The sequence below is a fragment of the Heliconius melpomene genome, chromosome 15 (assembly GCF_056956725.1).
Source record: "Heliconius melpomene rosina isolate 202511_hmr_F chromosome 15, ASM5695672v1, whole genome shotgun sequence".
NCBI classification, from domain to species: domain Eukaryota; kingdom Metazoa; phylum Arthropoda; class Insecta; order Lepidoptera; family Nymphalidae; genus Heliconius; species Heliconius melpomene.
The window spans coordinates 817,072-840,450 of NC_140403.1; the positions used below are offsets into that span (position 1 = coordinate 817,072).

A 23,379-nucleotide genomic window follows, 5' to 3' on the forward strand; every position below is an offset into this window, starting at 1 on the left:
TGCTCTTGATCTTATTGCCTCATATCTAAACCGAAGAATCCAGAAGGTTAGTATAAATAATGTAAAATCATCTGGATCTCCTCTAAAGATGGGCGTTCCACAAGGATCCATTCTTGGTCCCCTTTTATTTCTTCTTTACATTAACGATCTACCTTTTTATGTGAAGAACCTATGTGATATTGTACTTTTCGCGGATGATACCTCTTTAATATTTAAGGTTGACAGAAATAAAATAAACTATGACGATGTGAATAGCGCATTATCGCATATTCTTCGTTGGTTTGATGTTAATAATTTAATGTTAAATGCTAAAAAAACTAAATGTATTGAGTTTGCTTTACAAAATGTTAAAAAAAATAATTTTAATTTAATAATTAAAGGAGAACCTCTTAATGTGTCGGAATCAGCTATTTTCTTAGGTGTTACTATAGATTCCAAACTCCAGTGGAACGCTCATCTGGAAGCACTTGCAGATAAACTCAGCTCTGCCGCGTTCGCAATTAAGAAAGTAAGACAAATGACGGACGTTGAAACTGCCCGACTAGAGTACTTTAGCTACTTTCATAGTATTTTATCTTATGGAATGCTGCTATGGGGCAGTGCTTCAGATATCAATTCAATATTTATTCTCCAAAAAAGAGCCGTGAGATATATTTATAATCTAAGAGCTCGAGATTCTCTGCGAGATGTTTTCAAAGATGCAGGTATTATTACAGTTGCTTCCCAATTTATATACTATAATATTCTCTTTGTCCGACAAAATATACATTGTCATAGAAAAAATAGCGACAGTCATACGATAGGAACGAGAAATAAAGATAAGATTGTTACTCCAAGTTTTCGCCTCCAATAAGTTAATAAATCTTTTATGGGGCTGAGTATACGTGTATATAATAAAATTCCGCAGTGTATTCTTAGTTTGCCACTACCAAAATTTAAAATATCTGTAAAAAAATTCTAACAAGTAAAGCTTATTACACTGTTCAAGAATATTTAGAGGATAAACATGTATGGAATTAATGTCTATTGAATGTCAGGCAGGATAGCTGCCAGCTAATGTAATAGTAAAATATACCATTGACTTTGAAAAGAGCAACTGTTGAGTTTCTTGCCGGCTCTTCTCAGCAGAACTGCCTTCCGAACCGGTGGTAGCTTTTTGTTGACATGTACATTCGACGATTCAAAAGTGCTTTTATAGTTTATTTGAATAAAGAATATTTTGAATTTTGAATTTTGAACCTGCCCCACCAGTATAACATAAGAATATCAGGTATAGAAAAAAAATAGACTTAAAAATTTATTGTCATATTTACTTTAAACATATTAGATTTTTTTATTAAATAATAAAATTAACACCAAACAACTTTTACATTTTAGAATTATTATTATTAATATACAATACTGATTCATAGGAAGACAATTTAGTTATTTTTATTAATATTTTTTTTTCACTTTCATATAAAAATGGCAATTTAGCAATAATTTACTTAAATTAACAATTGTATTAATTTAAAAAATATTTACTTATAAATTAAAAAAATATATAAATAATAATTAAATATGTACTAATAAACACGATTTTTATATGTAAGTATTCTTTTGGCACAGATTGTATAAAAACTTTTAAAATACAACAGTTTCTTATTATGCAAAAAAAATAAATGGAAGACAATATTTTTTTTCTGTATTTTTTCTTAATTCATTAAAATATAAAAAAACTTTTATTTCTTAATCTAAAACCAGCTAGAATAGTGTCCAAAAGATGAAAAGTGCCATCAACATACGAAATAACATATAAATAGGTTTTTTTAATTTTAACTTTTGAAACAACATAAAAGTTCAACTTTTTTTTAAATCAAATCAAAATCTGGATAACTGGTGTTAAAACACTCAATTCCAATTAAGACACTTCCGTTCCTCACTTTCCGCCGAATTCTGGAGGCATTGCGTGTTGAGTTGAGAAATTATTCACTCCAAATGGGGATTGAACCTACAATGGTTCATATTAGTCACATTATGTTATTTATTTTAATAATAACTATTGTAAACGCTGATTCTAGAAACTTCTCTCTACTTCTCTCACTCATTCGTTCCACTTATGATAGAAAATTGTATATAAAAAATTACATCTCATTCTATCTTTAAATAATTCATATGTTACATAAAAAAGTCATGGATATTTATAGTTTAATTGACAACAGTTTGTTTAAATTGTAAGAGCTTTTTTTTGCATATTATATATGTACATATATATTTTTTTCCTTTGCATAGTTATAAAATCTATTAAAAATATTCACCAAAAATGGTTTAACTCATTGAAAAAACATTTTAATCATAATTTGACACGGTAACAGTTTTTATAATGAGTTTATGAGTTAAGAGTCTATATAATAATGTATGTACTTAGTTTGGAAGTATCAAAACGGTATTATTATGCATACTAGTTATAATGATAAATCAAATATTATCACTATCATAAAAAAACCAATATAATCTTTAAATGAAATTATTTACTTATGAACTACTTTCATTTGCATTTATGAATTATTTTCTTTCCTATTTAAATAGCTACTAGATCCTTGCCAACTGAAAGAGCTGTCTGTATCGCCATCATTACTTTTTTTGTCTTCATAAGAACTAGGTCTCTCTTTAATATAAGACCTGGGTCTATCTAGGAAGGAATGGCTAAGTCTGGAAGCGTCAAAGTGGTATCCAGCGTTGGAAGGCTTCCTAACTTCGTGTAAGTACTTCCAAGTGTGACTTTCTGGTTCTATTTGTGAGTCGAGGTCCGGTTTTGGGCTGTATAACCATTCTGTAGTATGAAACATTAAAAATATAATATAATATGTAATAAACATAAGACCGTGCAAAGTGGAGTAGGTTGAGTAGGAGGGCAGACCCTGGCAATAGCCGGGATTAATGCCAGGAAGAAGAAGACTAGGTTAAGGTAAGTTATAGTTTATTTTGTTTAAAGTGTATTTTATTTTGAATATATCTATTATATTAATAATTTAAATATTTTTTTTCTCTTAAATATTGTACGAGTGACTAACAGTATTTTTTTTAGTTATATTTAAATCTTTATATGATTTGTACGACTTTCGTAAAGAAAGGTATTACAGATTGTTAAAAATGCGAGAAATTAAGAACAAAAACCTTAAAAATACTCTAAATTAGCAAAAAAAATTGTAATAAAATACTATATTAAAAATCTGACCTACAAAACAATAACAATACAAACGTACGTAACGTACGTAAACGTACCTCCATTAGATACTTTCTCAATAGCAGAGAGTAGAAAATCTTTATCTTTAGCTTGTAGTCTCAACATTCGTCTCAACATACCCACCATAGAGCGTTGTGCTATGGATTTAGCTCTCATTATGTATACCGCCACACTAAAAAATAAAAAAAACAATAAGATTTAATATTCGCAATATTTTAGAACGCGATTAATCCGGCTAAATAGTTTCATTTAAAAGCCAATATAGCTTTAAAAAAAATAATTCTAATAATAAAAAAGTCGCTCGAAAATTAAATTTGATTTCCATTTAAAAAAGGTATAAATGTAAAAAAAGAAGCAAGAAATATAAAAAAAACAACAAATAACTCACCACAAAGCCAACATAACAAACGCTATAGACCCTGGTTTCGTCACAAAATGTATGAAATTGCGCAGAGCGGCTCGCTGGGACAGTTTCAACAGTCCTTCACTGAGTACTTCGTATACACGAGGGTAGTCACGTAGGGGACCACATGAAGGAGATGAGCTGAAAATGACTTATTTTTAATTATTTTAATAACATATAGGTAAAGATAAAGTGCGGCGTTGAATTCCGCAACCCAACACGCAATGCCTGCAGAATTCAAAGGAAAGTGGGAAACAAAAGTGTCTTAATTGTAACGACGTGTCTTAACACTAGGCTTCCTCTGCCTACCCTGCTACATTCGTAATACGGCATGAAGCTGAAAAAAAAAATAACAATAAACTCACCTCAAAAATAGAGAGCCGAGAACAAATAAAGTAGTGAAGAGAGACAGTGTTACCAACATATATAGTACTGTCTGCGTTTGAGCAGCGCGCCACACCTGAGGGTATATTTAACATTTATATATTTCATTTAATAATAATTAAATAATTTTTCTTAATCACTTCATTCAGTAAATTAAATAACTTGAACTATTATTCTCTTAAATTATATTATATAATTATATATTTTTCAGAAAAAAAAATTGAAAAATTCTCAACATAACATCTTTAGGTAACTTTGTTAAGGTTAATTAGGTAAGCTCACCTTCCTTCCAGTCTGACATGCGCGGAGAGCGGAGAATTTCTTCACATAGAATAATAGCAGACATTTAGCGAGGAGAGCTATTACTAAGAGCGGAGAGAACGCGAGCCCCACCCACAGTATTGACTGATTGTAAATCAGAGTTAGCGAATTATAGGCTATGTTGAATTCTGGTGGCGAACCAAGGATTTTTAGCCTAAAAAAGTAGAAAAATAAATAATAGAATTTCTTTATATAGAATAACAAACATTTTGCGAGGATAAGTATCACTAAGAGCTCCGCTCTAGAAGAATATGTTGAACTCTGGAAATAGTCATTATAATATATAAAAAAAATTATGATAAAATTTGAACAATGTGTGATTTATTCAATTTATACTAAATACTTCCGTTGCAATGGACTCAGCGTGGTGCAGCAGCACTACCTTTCTTTATAAAGGCGACGGTTGCGAGCCCAATTATCATATAGGGAAATTAATTATTTTTTAAACAAATTCCTTGCTTTAGTAAGAAGCGAAAGTGCGGCTTTGAGTTCCGCGACTCAATATACATACATTGTGTCGAAAATAGAACTCAGCGCGTGAGAAACGGAGTGTCAACACACTAGGACTAATACCATGTTATACTATATAAAGCTATCTTTACCTACCCTGCTATGTGCAGCATGGAGCAGACAAAAAACGGAATTTTTTTTTTAAGTGTGTTTACAACACATTCAAGGAAAATGTAAAAAAGGATATATTGCATTTATGAAATATAATTTCACCACTTACTTAAACAACCAGGCCCTTGCAAACTCAACAGCAGGTAATATTATAAGTGATATAAAAGCGTCTAACACAACTAGACGGTACGCCTCCTGCCCTACACGAGTCTCCCAACACTGAAAAAAATACAACAATAAGAAATATTAAAAACTTATTTTAATATATTTTTAAGATCATCCCCCAAAAATTTTCTTAGAAATGAAAAAAAATCAGCTTCACCTGTATCCTGCACACAGCAGGGTAGACAGAAGAAATATGTTAAGATACTCTGTTCCCTTTATAAAATTATATATTATTAGCTTATGTGTTATTCTGATGTATAGGGTACGGTAATGTTTCGTGTAAATCAACAGATTTACTGAATGCCGTGGATATGCGTGAAAGTGGAACAAACCTCCATCCTCAAAAGCTTTCAAATTTATAATATTAGTATAATAGGATAGGATTAAGTAAGTGTATATAATAATTAGAGAACTCCCCAACTCACCGTATCACCCGACTTCGCCCAGTAGAACAGCAACAGCACCAAAATCCCTATATCTAACAGCCAAGTCCTCGCTATCGTCACGTAGAACGCTGTTCTAACGTCGTAGAACTCCAATCTAAATAAGTTATTGAAGTTGTTTGAGATGGTATTGGGTTCAAATTTGAAAGAAGTTTTGTGATTAAGTATTTTTTTGAGTTCACGCCGTATCCTGCACATAGCGTGGTAGGCAAATATAAGGAACAAATTAAGCACTCCTTAATTTAACTTAATTAAGGGGGGTAGAGCTACTCGCGTCCGTAGGATTTACCACCTATTCCTAGGCCCACCCTACACGTGCCCCCCGGGTGGTGCAAAATGAGTAGCGACGCCGAGCAACGGGCGGCGGTCAACTAACCTGTCTTTGGTTCATCACAAACCTTGGGAGATTAAATCCTCTCAAAAAGAGTGACTGCGGTACCTTGGGAAAGTGCCGATAGTATCTCCCACCTCTTTTCTATGAATTATGAACGAAAAAGATGTTGTTTTGTCATGCGATCCGGCTAGCCCCCGGCGCTTGCAGGTATCCGGGCCTGCAAGTGTGAAATTGGTTACCGAAGACTGCACAGGAGCGAGCGACCAGGCCTCTGCGTCAGTATATGCTACTGGAAGCAATACTAAAAAATATGTACAACAGGCATTCCATCCAAGCCTATTTACTCAAAGACCTAGATCTTCTTCACTAGGAAGCCCAGTATGTCACAAAGGAAATCCTCTAACAGAGGCAATTGCTACTGACAATAACGCTAAACCTTGCCATCCTGTATGGCAAAGGTCACCAACTCAGCGAAATTCTAAAAGAAAAAGACAAACTAACAGCCCATCAAACACAAAAAGACACATTACCAGCACTTCAAACAGATTTAGTGGACTCCCGATAGATCTAACTGATGAAGACTCTAGAGAACAAAATCAAATAGCTCCTTCTAAAAGGGTTCATAAACCACCACCAATCATCCTCTATGGTGTAGAAGATCTTTCTAATCTAACTGATCTCCTAAATAAAGCTGTACCCAGTGGAACTTACTCATACAAAATTATCAATAGGGATCAACTAAGAATCGTAACACTATCAACTGAAATCTACAAGGACCTAATGGACCACATTCGAAAAAATGGCCTTATAGGCCATACATTCACACAAAAAGAAAAGAAGTGTTATAGAATCGTAGTTAAGAACTTGCACCACACTACACCTAAAACAGCCATAATCGAAGAGATAGAAAAGACTGGCAACAGAGTTAGAGGAGAAATAGTATGTGCAATATCAAAAAAGAATAAAAAACCATTGAATATGTTTTTTTGTAAATATTGAACCCAGCCCTAACAACCCAGATATAAAAAATATTGAATTCATTTATCATACGAGAGTCAAGATTGAAGATCCGAGGAAATCTAACGACATCCCTCAGTGCACCAGATGCCAACAATATGGACATACGAAAAACAATTGTATGCGTCCCTATCGGTGTGTCAAATGTGCAGAAGGACATAAAACTACGGATTGTCCTAAAAAAGATAGAAATACACCTGCTACTTGCACACTTTGCTTTGGCGATCATCCAGCCAATTATAAGGGCTGCCAAGTCTACAAAGAAATCAGAGCAAGAAAAAATTACCGCCCTTTAAATAAAAAACAGTTAGCTACACAAAGAACTAATAAGTCATCCATTCCACCAGATGTTAAAGAGTTCCCTCCGCTCCATACTCGGATGCAAAACTATAGCGAAGTTCAAGATGATAACAGCATATCTAGCTTTAAAAAGAAAATGACATATTCTTCAGCTACCCGACACCATTTAAAGAAAACAGAGGATGTACAACCTCAGTCAACAAGTTCACTAGAACAAATTATTATGAAACAATCTGAAAAGATAGACATATTAATACAACAAATGGGCACTTTATTAGGATTGCTCACTACACTAATAGCCCGCCAGCAAAAATGAAAACTCTGAGGATCGCTACATGGAACATCAATGGCCTTGCTCCTAATAGGCTAGAAGTAGAATTGTTCCTAATTCATAATAAAATTGACATCTTACTAATCTCCGAGACACATCTGACAGAGGAAAGAGTGGTTAAGATTAATGGATTAACAGTATATTATTCTAATTATCCCGATGGAACGTCGCACGGTGGTGCTGCAATAATTATCAGAGAATGTATTAAACAACATGCATTGCTCAACCTCCAACACCCGCATATCCAAGCCATAGCAGTAGCAATAGATGACTGGCAGGGAGCGCTTACTGTTGCTGCTATATATTGTCCACCTCGACATAGGATTGATGAACAAATGTATACAGACTTTTTCTGTAAACTTGGAAAAAGATTCATCACTGGAGGTGACTGGAACGCAAAGAACATCTATTGGGGCTCCAGACTTACTACAACACGAGGCCGAGAGTTGAAAAAAGCTATAGATAAACTTTCCCTCGTTGTCCTCTCTACTGGAGAGCCAACCTACTGGCCGACTGATCCCAATAAAACTCCTGATCTTATTGACTTCTTTATCTGTAAGGGAATGTCAGAGCTCTACACTAGGATGGAATCTTGTCTGGACGGAACTTCTGACCATACACCGATGATCTGTAGTCTGAGTACTACCATTATCTGGAAGGAGGCGCCAGATACTTTGTACAACAATAAGACTGATTGGGACGCCTTCCGAGAATATATTGATGTAAATATCAATTTATCCATTCGGCTTAAAACAGAGGAAGATATCGAATGCGTGTCGCTGTATGCCACGAACTTAATACAGAAGGCGGCATGGCTATCCACTCCATCACTTAGTCGCAAACAAAAATCGCAAGACATTTCTGTAAAGATCAAAGAAAAGATAGCCAAAAAAAGGAGACTTAGACGGAAATGGCAAACAAGCAGAAATCATAGGTATAAAAGGGAACTAAACAAAGAGCAAAAAGAATTAAAACAGATGCTGGTAGAAAACGAAAATCAAACTCTCCAGGATAAACTACAGACTTTATCTCCACACCAAGCGGATGATTACTCTCTCTGGAAGATGACGAAATCACTGAAAAGACCTAAAGATCACATTCCTCCACTAAGAAAACCAAATGGTGATTGGTCGAGACAGCCTTTCGAAAAGGCAGAGTTATTTGCAAATTTTCTAAAAAGGACTTTTACACCTCATGAACCTGATCTCATGGACACAGAAAGAGAAATTGATGACATCCTGACGACTGATAAACAACAAGTATCGCCACCTGTAAAGCGAATAACAGCTGTGGAAGTGAAAAGAGCTATACTAGGATTAAAAACTAAGAAGGCGCCAGGATTTGACCTGATTACAGCAGAAGTTTTGAAACAACTCCCCAAAAAAGGCATAGTCCTCCTTACAATTATATTCAATTCTGTGCTAAGGTTACAATATTTCCCATTATTGTGGAAAATATCAACTATAAACATGGTTGCAAAACCAGGAAAGCCTACGACAGAAGTCACTTCATACAGACCTATAAGTCTCCTTCCTGTTATATCAAAATTATTGGAAAAACTTCTACTGCAACGAATAAATCCGATACTGGAAGAGCATAAAATAATACCAAATCACCAGTTTGGATTCCGAGCGTGCCATGGTACGGTAGAGCAGATTCATCGAATTGCTCACACTATCCGCCAAACCTTGGAGAAAAAGGAATACTGCTCTGCCGCATTCATCGACGTACAACAGGCTTTCGATCGTGTGTGGCATAAGGGATTATTATGCAAACTAAAAATATGCCTGCCCAACAATATGTATATGATCCTAAAATCCTACCTTCAGGGCCGTATGTTCCAAGTCAGGGTCGAGGAAAGCTTATCATCTATCTGCCGCATAGAAGCTGGAGTCCCGCAGGGATCAGTGCTGGGTCCGGTATTATATACAGTCTACACTGCTGACCTCCCTTATTCCGATGATACTTTAACTGCTACTTACGCTGATGATACGGCACTACTCTCAAGTCACAAAGATCCAAACATAGCGTCTGCAAAACTACAAGAACACCTAGACAAAGTCGAAACTTGGTTCAAAAAGTGGAGAATAAAAGCAAGTGCTGCTAAGTCTTTACATGTGACATTCACACTTAAAAGAGGAGACTGCCCACCAGTGAAACTAAATGACATGATTTTACCTCAACAAAAAACAGTCAAGTACCTGGGAATGCATCTGGACAGGAGGCTCACATGGAAAGACCATATCAAGACAAAAAGAGAACAGGCAAATCGGAAACTTGGGGATATGTACTGGCTAATAGGGAGACAGTCTTCACTCAAATTAGAAAATAAGATCTTGATTTATAAAACTATTATAAAACCTATTTGGACTTACGGCATTGAACTCTGGGGATCAGCAAGCCACTCCAATATAGAAATACTTCAACGCTTCCAAAATAAAGCCTTAAAAATAATTGCTAGTGCTCCATGGTTCATAAGAAATACAGAAGTCCACGAATATCTTGAAATGCCTACTGTGAAGGAACAGATAAATATATCGTGTATCACATATAAAATGAAATTGGAACATCATAGAAATGAACTTGCAAGGTCACTGATCGACATAGAAAACATATACCGACTAAGGCGATCCAGACTTGCTTCAATTTAAAGAAGCATAACTGTGGAATGAGATGACGCATCACAGGATGGGTTCATCTCCAAAAGTCAATCTAGATATATATAAAAATTTAATTATAGCTTATTGGCTGATCGTAAATGGATAGAAATTGAAGAAAAAAAAAAAAAAAAAAAAATTAAGCACTCCGTTCCCATTAAGACACATCCGTTCCCTATTTTCCGCCGAATTCTGAAGACATTGCATATTGAGCGTCACTCGAGAAATGATTATATTTCAATTATGAAGCACAATTGTCGGTTTGAGTCCCACTTGGGGAAATGAAATATATAATATTTTATTTAGAACCATGGCGTAGAGTTCTGCCACTCAACACGCCAATATTTTAAGGGTGGTAATTGAATGTCTTAATATTATGTCGAGTGTACAGTGTCATGTAATAATTCTAAAATAACATTTATTTTTAAAAAATATACTGCTCATATTTTAAATATTTTTGAAATTAAAAATATGTCGCTGGGACTGAATTTAAATGGATTGGACTGGACTGGATTTGGAAACACAACAATTGTTGGTTCAAACCCAACATTTATTTTGTGACAAAAGTTTTAGTAATGGTTATTATTAAAAATAAAATGTGTTATCCAAGTTTTAAACAATATTAATCGTATAAAAAGAGTTTAACAAATAATACTGCAAAACAAAAAAAAACAACCAATGAAAACAAAAAAAACTAAACTCACTTAACAACAACATTAAGAAGAAGAGGACAAACACACACCACCGCCGTCACTATCATCGATATGTAGACGTAGTGACCGATCTCTCCTCCTATCTCCTGACTCAGGAGTATCCAGATAGCGTAATGGACACCAAAAATGAAGACTAAAGTAACTGTAGTGACCAGGATATTGGTGATTCGTCTTCCGAAGGTAATCCAAGGTGTGGATTTGATTTGTTTTCTATTTTGCTCAGCCAGAAGTTCCTGGTTAAAGAAAAAAAAACTCCTTTATTGATTTTCAAACTAGCAGTAGTAGATTCGAATTACACTTGGAGGAAAGAATATTTTCATTTCATGTAACAAGACAAGGTATGTCTATAGTTGACAACACGCAATATCCCGAAAATTAGGCGTAAAATAAATATTTTCATTTCCTCGCTCCGGTAACGAGGCAAAACGCAATGCCTTCAGTAGTCGCCGAAAATTGAGTAAAGGAAGTTTCTTAATGGAAACACTAGTCTCCCAGGTTTTCTCTGCATACCCTGCTAAGTGCATCATACATACAGCATGAAGTTAAAAAAAGTGGAATAAAAATACTAAATTCACCTTAAACTCGTGATACAGAGCTCTAGCTGCCAAAGCGGCTGCGCTAGGACTCGCGATACCGAAGTCCCACCCGCAGAACAATTTAGTGGCCAAAGCTTGTCTTAGGGCTTCGCCGCCGCCGCCCGAAGGCTCAATAAAGTTACGTCGGTAGGAATACGCTGTTCTATATAACGGAGAGAGAAATAAGCAGAGAAAATAATTAATTATATATAATCGCAGTTCTAAATGTGGAAATAGAAAGTCGAACGTGTTTAAATTAAAAGTAATTTATAATTGATCAATAGTCAACAATGTCTATGAGAAAGATTTAACTAGATTTATTAAATAAATAAATAATATAAAAAACAATATAGTTCAGTCATGGCGAGTTTTTATTTCTTCGTTTTAGTATGAGGCAAAATGCGGCGTTGAGCTCTCGTCACTCATCACAAATGTATCCAGAATTCGGCGGAAAATAGTGAATTGAAGTGTCTTAACGGGAATGGAGTGTCCTAAAAGTAGATTCCCTCGATCTACTGCTTTGTGCGGGATAGCGATTAAGTAAATAAACACAATATAGTGAAAAAACAATAAAATACTCACCTATAGCACAACACAGCAAAAAACATCAAATACAAACAGACCATGGTGAAGAAATACGCAAATGGCATGTTATAATGTAAGGGACCATTGTTGACGGGGCCGTTGTGATAGTGTCCGTACAATAATAGTGTATTTTCTAAACCACCCTGAAATAAATGAAATAACACATTTCAATCAATGAGGCACAGCGCGGCGTTGAGGTCCATTAATCAATATGCAATGTCTCGAAAATTCGACGTAAAGAGGGAAACGGAGTACACAAAATGAAGTATAAAAATATATATATCAAAAGACAATCTGAAACAAAGTCTTGAAAATAACTCTAGATACGAACATACACAAAGTAAAAAAGAACTTACCATCCCACTAATAAAATCCAAAGGTGCTAAACTATTTGTATAATTCCGTCTACTGTCAAAGAGCGTTTGTGGTACCACTATAAAGGTGATGACGAGGATGGACAGCATCAGGTTGACTCCGAATAACCACCTCAGAAGATGGAAATAGGAACCGACTGCTGATCCAAGATTACCCTCAATGTTCCTGATCGCCTCGTACCAGAGCTCGATTGAGAATAGGAAATCACGGGAGCGGTCACGAAACTGGATAAATTAAGAAGAAAATGTTGAAATGCTTTCTTGTGTAGAATAATATAACACTTTTTTAGCTTCACGTTGTAATCTACATATAGTGGGATAGGCAGATGGAACCTAGTGTTAAGACACTCTGTCCCCTACTTTTTAAAAGGGGTTATTTATAATGGGGGTGTTTGCTTTTCTATTTAAAAACCTAGTAAGTACCGTGCCGTTTTTATTCGTACATTTATAATTTACGAATGAAAACGGCATTTCAAGCTTTTATATCGATCTCAGTGCTGAGAGCAATTTATAAAAATCTAAGATTGTTTTGCCTCGGATTGTATTAATCAAACTAATGTGTATTTTTGTTTCTATAAAACATTTAGGTAATAACGATAACATTTAGTTATCAAAATATAAGTTTTTATTTACTCTACATAGGATGAGGAAAAGCGTAATAAATGGACGGCGCAATTTTTTTCTTATGCACACAAAAAAATCTTACCCTCTTCCAAGCAAAACTAATCCTATACTTCATTCTCTTGAACATCGATATCGGCCGTTGTTTGGAACGAAGACTGACAGACGCTGACAGCTTGGCGCGTACATTTCGTTTCATTGTTAATCCTTGAGGTAGATCTCTTAGTGCTTCCCTGTAAAAATAATTAAAAAAACCCTTTTTAAGATATTAAAAAAATCAATTTCACTCTTTTTCCCCCTATTTTCTGAATATTATAGTCATTCCCCTGAAAGAGATCGCACCCACAATTATCCCGTTTATAATAAGACACAACGGCATAGCGTTTGACTGTCAACGCGATGGTTGTGGATTTGAGTAAATTAATTTTTTTTCATTTCTTCGCTCTGGTAAGAAGACAAAGCGCGGCATTGAGTTCTGCCACTTAACACAAAAAGTTTCGAAAACTATTTGTAGGCAACTCTGCTTTATGCGAAATTCAGCTTGTATCTGAAAAAAATCCCGTAACCGTCACCCTTTCACTATACGAGTCCTCACTTACCTCCTCAACTCCTCAGAAATCGGATTATCCTCCATGAGCTGGTGATGCTGTTCCATCTCCCGCACAATGATGTCGGCTTGCTTGTCGGCCGCGTCCGGCGTGTCTGACATCGATGCTTGGAGAAGCTCATTCTGTTCACTGTTCACTCTGCGTAGTCTTAGCGTGTCTAAAAGGAGAAAATACAAAAATATTTTTAAAAGAAAATTTATATTTCTTGCCGCTCCACGCTTTATCCTGCATAGCGGGGAATCTTTTGTTAAGACATTCTGTTTCCCAATTTTATAGGTACGAAATTGGCCTGTAACAGAAATCGAAACCATAACCATTGGGTTTATAGTCAGAAATTGATAAGGATAGAGGGTAGACTCTACACATATAATGCTTAATTGAGGGCACTGTGGCCCAGGGTGACTGTAAATGCAGGTTTTGGGTTTGATTTTCACAAACGTAAAAAAGAAAATTTATACAGATGAAACTAAATTAACTAAAATTCATAAATTTAAAAAGTATATTATTTCATAGTTTAAAATTGTAACTTTTTACAAAATTATTTTTTTTTTTTATTTTACATCAATTGTTTTATTATAAAGAGAAATAATCAAAAATATATATATTACATTTCACTAGATCTATATTTCCTATATAATCTAACAATAATAATAATTACCCATTGGAATTTCCATTTTATTATCAACATAGATAATAAATTTCTAAGAAAAAATAGACACTAAGTTTAAAAATTATAAAATTTTATGATTTAAACCAAATTCACTAGTACCTCTACAATATTCTTCTTTACTAATGAGAAAAAGCAGCATTCATATATGATTCATACTTACTGTTTCTTAGGAAACTTCTAACTTAATTAGACCTTGTTAAGAACATGTTATAACAATTGTAAATCTGATTTTTGAAGGTACACTGTTACCTCTACAAGTTACAAGTTACAGGGCCTTGATGGGTTGTGTTTACAAACTTTTTTTTAAATATTTTTTCTAATAGACTTTGGGTAGATATTTTTCTACATATTATAAATGCAAGAGTACTTGTGTTAAGTAAATATAATTTTTACCGATTCAATGTTATAAACATATAAGTAATTATTGACAATGTTGTAGCAATTGGTATAAGATTTTTTATGTTATATTAATGTATTTTTAACTAAAACGAAGTGGAAGCTTATGGCTAGAGTGAGTGGTAAGAGAAGTAGGGGAGACCTTGGTGAACCTTTAACCTTTAACTATGGACGTGACTTTTTTATAACATACATATGGACGTCGGGTCTGATAGACCAGTGTATTTATTGGTCATATTCCGACTGTTTTTTAAAGGAAGAAAACAATTTTATGTTTTAGTTTACATGAATAGCCTCAAATCAAACAAAATCAATATAAATAAAACCGCTTTTTATTAAAGTTTACGCATCACAACGATTTACGTAACTTAAAGTCACAATTTCAGTCTTTGGCCACATGGGATGACTCTTAAGAAAATAATACTATAAAAAAAAGACAGATAATAAAATAAATATTTTTTTAACAAAATATAGAGTCTAACAAATAAAAAAAATAAAGAAATTACATCTTATGTTATAAAATAAAAATTTTGACAACACCTCAAGATAGGGTATTATTGAACATCGATACACAATGGCTTTCAACATTGTAGGCAAACAGGACGATTGCAGTCAACATAAGTATGTGTTGTGTTTCTATATATCTTTTGGGGGCAAAGTGTACATGTTTTTCAAGATCCCAAAACTATTTTTTTAGCTTCATGTTCAAAAAATGATAGATCAGATCGCGAAACGCGAGTCAAAGTCATTCTCAATTCTTAGAGTAGTTTAGTATACAAAACGCGTCTTTTTATTTGATAAAGTGCTATTTTCTTTATAAAATGTCGTCGTCCAATTCTTTTGTTTGATGTTGATTATAAAGTACCGATATTTTTGTCCCTGACGTGCTAGGTCGATCATTTTTTTCCATTTTATCATAAAAACTAAAAAAATTGAATCTTTTTTAGGTAAATAATATTTATATTACTAAAATATATAACAAACAATGCCAAATAATATATGATATAAAACAATAAAAACATTTGAATACAAATAATACAATTAAAATATTAAAGTATATTTTGTAATATTATAAAAATTGAAATTATTCATGTATGGGAAACATGGACGTCGGGTCTGACAGACCTAGGCCCCATTTAGAAAGTTAAATACTCACGTGTTTTGAACCCAGAGACACAACCACTGCTATCTACATTCATTTTGTCATTAATACGAAAGGTACTGAGCGACTCAGTGGCGGAGGTCACCGAGAAGTGGCCGATTTGTAGAATTCGTAGAACTGTCTGGTCTGTCAGACCCGACGTCCATACTTAAAGGTTAAGAACATGTTCATACATTGATGATAATGACCCTCTAGGCATATATGAAGTTAATGTAATGTGAAGTGGAGACATATTAATTGTTGTTACATTTAAACCACATTGTTGTTTAATAATAATACAACACAAATAAAGTTTAATAATAATTGAAAGACACCATGTTGTTGTTTAATAATAATAGAAAGAAAGATGAATTTCAAAATTCATTAAAATTTAAATAAAAAGACATAGGTAAATAGCAAAATAATTGTACTAGATTAGTATTAAATATCGGGACACAAAAACTATGTAACTTTAGATAGATAGATTTTTTTCTTAATAATAAAAAGTATAAGCAAAAAATAATAAGTATACTCACTATGTGGATTCTGTCGAGAGGGCATGAAGTTAACGACCTGCCTGGCTACATTGTTGCGGAGGGTAAAAGTACGCCGAGCATTTGCTGGTCTCATTTCTATATTTTCTGTATCTTCCTCCATTTCCATTTTAACTAAAGTATAGTATAAAATATATAGCTTTTTTAAAATAGAACTAAAAATAATACACAAATAATATATTAAACTTACTTTATGAGTCTTTTTATTTACGTTTGTGACTCATTAAGAATTAAACACAAGGAAGCTAGACTATTAGATAAAATACATATATGATATGATAAGATATGTGATAAATAGTTTCAATAAACAAAAATAAATATAAATATAAATATTTGTTATGATTTGAGCAATTATTTCATGTTGACATTGACAAATATAAAAAAATTGTATATACTGTGGGTTTGAGTCTAATCTATACTAATATAATAAAGCGGAAGAGTTTGTTTGTTTGAACGCTAAGATCTCTGGATCTACTGGATCGATTTACTTTGTTTTTGTTTTGTATGAAAGCTGCATTCTTCAGAAGTGCTATAGGCTATATAATATTATATTACAAATATGTACTAATAAATTAAAATACTTTCTAATTTGACATGCAATTTATTCTGCCATGTTAATAACAACCGTCGTCGCTACGCGACCGCGTTCGTTACCGCGTCATTTTGATAGTCATCCTTATGAAAATAAAAATAATAGTCACTTTTAGCATTTCATCTAGATTGAAATTATATTTCTATACAAATTATATTCTTATATTTCAAGCAGGCGTAGCCGCGTCCGGGTCCACTAGTAGTAAAATATAATGAAAAAATACGTAGACGTAGAAGAAATATACTGATAGACGCCAGTCTAGTCTAGAAAACCAGCAAATTAATTTATTCTGTTAAAGAGACAGCTTAAGTCTTTACAACCAACACGTACAAATTAAGACTATTTAACAATTATCATTCTTATAGAGTGGATCAAACTTAAAACCAACACGATTTATTTTTTGGCCTTATGTATTAATGAATATTTGTAATGTTTAAATAAATGTAACAAGACATTGAAGAAGATTGTTTGCCACTAACTCCAAAGCTCTAAAATAAATAAGATATTTTAAACGGCCGTATCCTATTTAACTATTAACAATATAGAAACAATTGTATTTTTTAAACACACAAATAAATTATCTGAAAAAAAATGAATTCCTTTTTTTTTCAAAATATACTCAACTAAAAATAATATAATCTATGGACAATTGACAGTTCTCCTTTTTAAACTTAAATTACAATGTCATTTCCATTGTGTTCTGTGAATTTCGTTCGGCACTTCTATAATAGTAATTTCATTTACAGTGACTTCTGTTTTCATCTAAAAATGAAAAATCTATTATATAAATTGTGAAACTTATCATTCATATGTAAGAAATGTAAGAGAATAATTTAATACATACTTTATTACTTACTTTCTCTTAACAGATCAGTATATGTATAATATATATCATAATCATTGAATGTTTAAACATTTAAAATAAATGTTTCAATATTTATTTCTTATATAGATATATATATATTTATTTTATTATATAAATAGGAAATATTTGAGTCATCTATGAGAAAATTATGTCTCTTATATTTTTTTATCTAAACATCGCGACATTTAAGTATAACTACTCATTTCCTGTTTCGTCACATATGGGATAAACACTTTATATCCTATATAAGTTTATATCGAAGGTACTTTAAAACTAGTGTTCTTTGTTCTATATAGCTCTCCTAACAAAATGTTATATTTCAGATCAAATGCTTAATTAATATGGCTTCACCATCAAACGTGACAGTTCACACTATAAGAGCTATATTAAATGAAGTTATAGATTCTCTTGAGTCACCAGACTATGCCGCTAAGTTAGATGAAGCCAAAGAAGCTGCTGGAAATGAGATGTTAAAAATGATGCAGCTTGTATTCCCAATGGTAGTGCAGATTGAAATGGAAACTATTAAACGTCATGGTTTCAGTGGTTCTAGGGAAGGTATTATATTTGTAAATATTTATTATGACACTTATATTGCGTGGAATATTATGAAATGCAAAATTTTTAGAATTATAAAAATGAGGTACTTTATACACAATAAGCATAATAAAACATTGGTAAAACTGTAAATCAGTTCAATTCTTTAGTTATGGCATTTAGAATGTTAGTTAGACAAAAACATTTACAATTTTTTACCCTCATTAACATCTACCTTCAAATCCATCCAAAACAGGTATAGTGCAATTCACACAACTAGTCCGAGAGATGGAGAGTATGGACAGCGAAGTAGCTCGTCTCCACAGTCAGATAAGAAGCCACTACTTGCCTCCTGTCTCTATTAGTTCCACTGTTGATACTTCTTTGTAAATGTAAGTATTTGTGATCATTAAATTAATTAAATTAATTGTTTATAAAAAGAGTGACTTCACACTGTCCCCTGCATATAGCAGGATAAACAGATAGAGACAGAGAACCTCATTTTAAGGCTTTCTTTGCACTTTATTTTTGCATGTCTCAATCTGTTTTGCACAACTTAATAAAAATAATTTAAATATAAACATGTGCAAAGTCTGGATCAAATCCACAAAAATTAGGTTTGCTTAGATTCTGTCCCACTTTGCCATAATGGTCCCTATATTGTTCATAATATATTGATACAAATATTTAGTGACAATTTATATCCTTTGCCAGGATATATAGCTGAAGAACCACAATAATTAAAAAACTGCTAATTTAATTTAAAAAAAAACTAGATGGTTATAATTCAGCCACTCTGTGAAAAATCTAATTATAACTTTATAAGTAGTCTGTCTGCCTTCAAAACATTTTTGGTTATTGAAAAAAATCTCTGTTAATATTCATTAATATAGTATAAATAGTACATTGACTTTCATAGCACTGTAGCATAATGTATTACTGTAAACACAATAGTTGTGGGTCCAATCTCCGATCTATGAAATTGGTCCTGTTGAGTTTCTTGCGCCAGTTCTTCTTAGTTCTGATGCATTAACTCTAGGGAACTGGTGGTAGATTATTTGACGTTCAAGAAATGCATGTAACTTATTATTTTAAATAAAATTATTTGACTGACTTTGACTTTATAGTATTTCAATTATTTACATTTTTCTTTTAATAGACACATCATTGTGGCTTGTTTATTAGGGCGTAAATTCGGGAACGGAATGTACGACTTTAAGATCTATTTGCCTATCCTGTGCAGGATGAAGCGTGGAGCTGACAAAAAATTATGCCTAAGGATTAAAAAAAATATTCACTTCTGTTTTATTAATTTACAGACACTTTATAATGAAACCATTGTTTTATCATTTTATTAATGATTTTTTATAATTTGAATAAAATTGTATTTGGATACATGTTTTATATTGATTTTGTGTTACATTCCTAATGTTATTAATTTTCATACATGACCTTAATTTCATTTTCTTTTATAGAAACTGTATTTTCCCATTAATCTTGAACTAAATCATGCCAACTTAACTTCATGTTATTGTTACGATAGGGCTCATGATTTCTCTTAGCTTGATTGAGAGAACCCATAGTTTAACACTATGTTCCAGGTTCCCTCTGCCTATCCTGCTAAGTCTAAATGATGTAAAAGGAATTTACAATCATCGTGAATATAGTCAACTTCCAACTTCAGTAAACGACTAGTAATAGCTTACTTTCCACTTCCAACTGATCCTTTACGTACGTACGTACGTACGTATTAAACCTGAAATAGCAATGACTGTTTAGTTCAAATTAAACAATTACGCTGTTTCCCATATATTACGGGGTTACAAAGAGACCTAGTGTTAAGTCTCCCCTAATTTCCGTCCAGTTCCCGAGACATTGCGTGGTCAGTAGGGCCGGTAAGAACTCAACGCTATGCCTTGTCTTCCTATCAGAGCAAGAAAATGTAGATAATTGACACCCCGAGTCAGAATCTAACCCATAACCGTTGCGTACAGATTTACGTTCAGACACTTTGCCGCTGAACGACGATGGCGTCATTTATATTAAATATTTCTTATTTTAACTAAGAATCATAAAGTAAACATATTCTTTATCAGACCATAACTAACAGATAAAAGAGATTTAGTAGACTGCATGAAATGTGAACAATTATGAGAATTCTGAATATTATATAAGTCATTATTACTAAAGTATTTATTTCTATTCATTTTATTTTTGTGGAGTGGTCCAGGAAGTGTTTTTTTATTTGATGCTTTGATCCTAGAGAGTACAAAGTAAGTTTCATGTCAATCAATGTATGTATGTACAATACATAATTACATTTAAATTCCCTTTTAATATTACAAGCTTTTATTGTATTTCTTACAAGCATAATCTGACTCAATTCAGAGTATCTGGTTGGGCTGAAATGTTGATATTTGATACGATTACAGTTCTGATGACAATGAAATAACAAATAATGTTGTCGCAACAAATTAATTTTATTTAATATATTTTTAATGAATTTTAATTTTAATTCCAGTGCACAGTGTCCCATTATTAGTGATAACAGAATCTCAAACTTTAAAATGAAGAAAAGAAAGTATTACCAGTTTTTTGTGTGTGCGGGTGTGTTGGTGGGTGTTTACTACTTCTTCGGATTAGGAGACTATATGTTCTTAAAGAGCTACGACGACGACTTCGATTATCCCTTAAATATAGATATCCGACCGATAGTGGATGAAGTGCTTTCAGGAAAAAAACCTTCAGTGGCACCAACTAATTATTATCCCTACAGATTTTTAACCAACTCAGGAAAATGTTCCACTTTGGAGAAGTTGGACTTGTTTATAATAGTTAAATCAGCTATGGGGAATTTTGGACAGAGGAACGCCATACGTCAGACTTATGGCCAAGAGAATCTCATTCCAGGAACGATCGTCCGAACTTTATTCTTCCTTGGTGTGGACTCACCTAAATCTGATACTCAAAAGTTAATAGACATCGAAATGGCAGATTACAAGGACATAATACAAATAGATTTTCACGATAGTTATTATAATAACACAATAAAAACCATGATGTCGTTCAGGTGGCTGTACGAGCATTGCCCTACCGCCGACTATTATCTTTTCACAGACGATGACATGTTTATATCAGTAAAAAACCTTCTAGATTACGTCCATGGTGGTTTAACTGATAGTACAGTGTCAGATAATCAGGATATATACGCGGGTTACGTGTTCAAATCCGCTCCTCAAAGAATACACTCGAGTAAATGGAGAGTTTCCTTGGAGGAATATCCGTGGAATAAATGGCCACCGTACGTCACGGCCGGTGCTTACGTAGTGTCCAATAAATATATGAAAATGTTATACGCCGGAAGTTTATTCGTGAAGCATTTTCGATTTGATGATATATATTTGGGCATAGTTGCTAAGAAAGTTGGTATAAATCCGGTACATTGCCCCAATTTTCACTTCTACAAGAAATTTTATAGTCTAAATGGCTATAAAAATGTGATAGCCTCTCATGGATATGATAATCCGGCTGATTTGGTAACAGTGTGGAATGAACAAAATGAGCAGAATAAACCCTGATGACTTATTAGTTAAGCAGTAATAATAGTTTTTCTGATTTCAGTAGGTTTCACTCTCATTTTAATCGGATAGTGCTGAAGTTCTTTTTTTTTATTGTATTCAATATTTTTGTTGATTGATTTATTAATAATATTTAAGCAAAAATAAGTACAATGTAAAACTATTTATTTAAAAAAGAACTTTCATATTTGTTAAAATGTCTTTTTGATAGATTTAACTTTGAAAAAATGTTTGAATATGTTAAATATCCTTTACTTCGAATATGTATAGATAAGTGATTTATTTATTTTAAATAATTGAGTATTTTTTTATTGAAAATAAATAAAAACTTATTTGTGACCGTTGTGAGTTCGATACCCACTCAGGGGAATCAAATATTTAATATTTTCAGTTCCTCTCTGTGATGAAGAGGCCAAGCGCCGCGTAGAATTTAGCCATTAAATATGCAATGCCTCGAGAATTCGGCAGAGAGCGGAGAACGGAACACGATTTTCAATGAGAACGTAGTGTATTAACACTAGGTTTCCTGTGCCTACCATGCTACCTGCGGTATACAGAGTGAAGATAAAAAAATATATTTAAAAATTAGAAATTACAGCGTATTTTTTACTTTTCTGCTACTCAATGTATGTGTCATCTGATGCCTATATTTTTTTATTACTTTATAAAGATTTATACTTTGATTATTTATGTATATTGTATGTTGTTATCACTCATTTTTAATATAATTATCTATTATTCTAATAAGTACAAGGTTTATTGGAGGCTCAATAAGAAACTGACTAAAAATTAAAAACTAAAATAACAATTTAGTCACTTATTTGTGTTACTTAACGTTTTTAAGTATAATTATACTATTTGTTTTTCTATCATTTTTTGTATAAATTTTCTGTATTGATATAATATACATAACATTTTATTAGCCAGTTTCTTATTAGGAGTTTAATAATTTTTGCTCATATTCAAATACTAATTATAAGTTTTAGCGATAATTTTATATAAAACTAAATTTAATGCAACATCTACAACATTTCGTTTTACTTTCTTTTTTGAAAATGTTATTACTTGCATTAAAAGAAAAATATAAAATTACAAATAACTTTAAAAGATGATTTTTAAATAAAAACAGACATTTTAGGTAATCAAAAATATAGAAATTAAATACGAATGTTTGAAACATTGTTTATAATCACTCAATTTAGATTTATTAGAAGACTGTTTAAGGAATCCTATAAGTTTATTTTCTAGAGTTAACTCATAATAAGTACTTATTTTATAGTAAAATTATTATTATCATATTTTTCTTTATTAAATGTCCTTAGATGTATAGCACTGTTTTATTTACCTTATTTTTGTTCATATATTTTT

General features: G+C 32.6%; 3 protein-coding genes across 5 annotated transcripts; 2 read left to right on the forward strand and 1 right to left on the reverse strand.

Annotated features, from left to right (window-relative positions):
- Positions 1–1,296: 1,296 nt before the first annotated feature.
- On the reverse strand, positions 1,297–16,833 carry LOC146531179 (transmembrane channel-like protein 7). The gene is made up of 15 exons (XM_085198686.1): positions 16,630–16,833; positions 16,422–16,553; positions 13,670–13,835; positions 13,156–13,303; positions 12,432–12,674; positions 12,073–12,218; positions 11,491–11,653; positions 10,907–11,148; positions 5,546–5,660; positions 5,065–5,174; positions 4,296–4,488; positions 3,995–4,089; positions 3,615–3,770; positions 3,265–3,398; positions 1,297–2,812 (listed from the first exon to the last, which is right to left on the reverse strand). Exons 2-15 carry the CDS (start codon positions 16,546–16,548, stop codon positions 2,538–2,540), a joined length of 2,313 nt encoding a protein of 770 aa, XP_085054812.1. The 5' UTR covers positions 16,549–16,553; positions 16,630–16,833; the 3' UTR covers positions 1,297–2,537.
- An 877-nt stretch (positions 16,834–17,710) lies between these two features.
- LOC146531180 (protein C10) lies at positions 17,711–23,338 on the forward strand. 3 transcript variants are annotated; one of them, XM_085198691.1, is made up of 4 exons: positions 17,711–17,851; positions 18,220–18,454; positions 18,690–18,825; positions 20,955–23,338. In XM_085198691.1, exons 2-3 carry the CDS (start codon positions 18,238–18,240, stop codon positions 18,821–18,823), a joined length of 351 nt encoding a protein of 116 aa, XP_085054817.1. In that variant the 5' UTR covers positions 17,711–17,851; positions 18,220–18,237; the 3' UTR covers positions 18,824–18,825; positions 20,955–23,338. The 3 variants fall into 3 exon arrangements, with proteins under 3 accessions (XP_085054817.1, XP_085054819.1, XP_085054818.1); XM_085198693.1 differs by lacking the exon at positions 20,955–23,338 and adding an exon at positions 19,593–19,828; XM_085198692.1 differs by lacking the exon at positions 20,955–23,338 and adding an exon at positions 19,619–19,828.
- Positions 21,001–23,338, forward strand: brn (beta-1,3-galactosyltransferase brn). Its single transcript, XM_085198690.1, has one exon. It carries the CDS (start codon positions 21,001–21,003, stop codon positions 22,009–22,011), a length of 1,011 nt encoding a protein of 336 aa, XP_085054816.1. The 3' UTR covers positions 22,012–23,338.
- Positions 23,339–23,379: the final 41 nt, after the last annotated feature.